This window comes from Penaeus monodon, chromosome 30, assembly GCF_015228065.2.
Source record: "Penaeus monodon isolate SGIC_2016 chromosome 30, NSTDA_Pmon_1, whole genome shotgun sequence".
In the NCBI taxonomy this organism is placed as follows: Eukaryota; Metazoa; Arthropoda; class Malacostraca; order Decapoda; family Penaeidae; genus Penaeus; species Penaeus monodon.
In genome coordinates, this window is record NC_051415.1 from 11,987,919 (window position 1) to 11,989,292 (window position 1,374).

At 40.5% G+C, this 1,374-nt stretch overlaps 1 protein-coding gene across 4 annotated transcripts in view; it reads left to right on the forward strand.

Moving 5' to 3' along the window:
- LOC119592523 (BTB/POZ domain-containing protein 10-like) overlaps positions 1-1,374 on the forward strand; it is a gene marked incomplete at its 5' end in the record, with an annotated part of 12,483 nt that overhangs the window by 3,066 nt on the left and 8,043 nt on the right. For 3 of the 4 annotated variants that reach the window (XM_037941380.1, XM_037941377.1, XM_037941378.1), the window contains 3 exon segments: positions 67-212; positions 409-626; positions 1,079-1,276. In XM_037941380.1, the coding sequence (XP_037797308.1) occupies positions 67-212; positions 409-626; positions 1,079-1,276 (562 nt within the window). 4 annotated transcript variants of the gene reach the window in all.

Here is a 1,374-nt window from a genome sequence, read left to right on the forward strand (position 1 = left end):
TCAGGTAGAATGAAAATGTGGTGATTGTACCAAAAAAAGAAAAAAAAGTTGTTCCCTCTCCTGCAGACGCCTGCCACACACCAGTGCCAACACATGAAGGAGTTTGGTCCTCCGCCGTCCAGCGATGACCGCATCACCCTGGTGGTGGAGGGCACGCGGTTCATCGTCGACCCTGCCATCTTCACGGCCCACCCCAATACCATGCTAGGGAGGTACGTGCCAAAGGGGACGGATGGTTTTTATGCAGGTTGTTGTTATTACTTACATATGTTTGTTGATATTGGTCGAGATATTTTTATCCCCTGGATTTTTTCAAATAGGGTATCGTTCGATGAATGTGGAATATATGAGGTTTATTTTGATACATGTGCTTTTTTTTATAACTTCTTATTATTTCTCTTTTTCAAGGATGTTTTCATCTGGTCTTGAATTTACTCATCCCAATGAGAGGGGTGAATATGAAGTAGCCGAAGGGTTTTCTTCTGCAGTGTTCCGTGCAGTGTTAGACTATTACAAGACGGGTGTTGTCCGCTGTCCGCCATCCGTGAGTGTGCAAGAGCTTCGGGAAGCATGTGACTACCTTCTCATTCCCTTTGATGCAAACACCATCAAATGCCAGAATTTGCGTGAGTTTACCTTTCACTTTTTTGCGATTATGAAAGTGTTTAGCAATGGTATATGTGTAGATAGAGGTCATTTTTAATCAGTTACATGTAGTCATAAATGACTGAATTAATAAAAATAGATAATGAAAATATGTTCTAATACAGTTAATCAATTGCTTAGAAGGTATTGATATTATAAATTTCATAAGTGCCTTTGGTTTCTGATGATCCATTGGCCAATAATATTATATATCCTTCAGACTTACAGAGCTTAAATAGTTCACTTTATTATTATTTTTTTTTTTATAAAATAAAATAATTTAACTATATAATTGTGACACCAAAATCTTATTCAACAAGATACATTTCAGCGGAAATTATATTTTAGGAATACCTTTCATCACAGCAAAGCCTCAATTCATCATTATATCACCCCAAAACTATCAGTGCTGATGTTCTCCTTCACGCCACAGGTGGACTGCTACACGAATTGAGCAATGAAGGTGCACGGCAACAGTTTGAGGTGTTCCTAGAGGAGCACATCCTGCCGCTGATGGTCCTTGCCGCCCAGCGTGGTGACCGCGAGTGCCACATTGTGATCCTGCTCGATGACGACACGGTGGAATGGGATGACGACTACCCGCCGCAGATGGGAGAAGAATATAGTCAGAGTTAGCGATGTTCTCTTTTCTTCTCATTCATGAGTTTGCAAACTCCTCTCCTGCTGCTTCCATTTACAAGGCTGCTTTACTTTTTTGTGTTGCAAAAA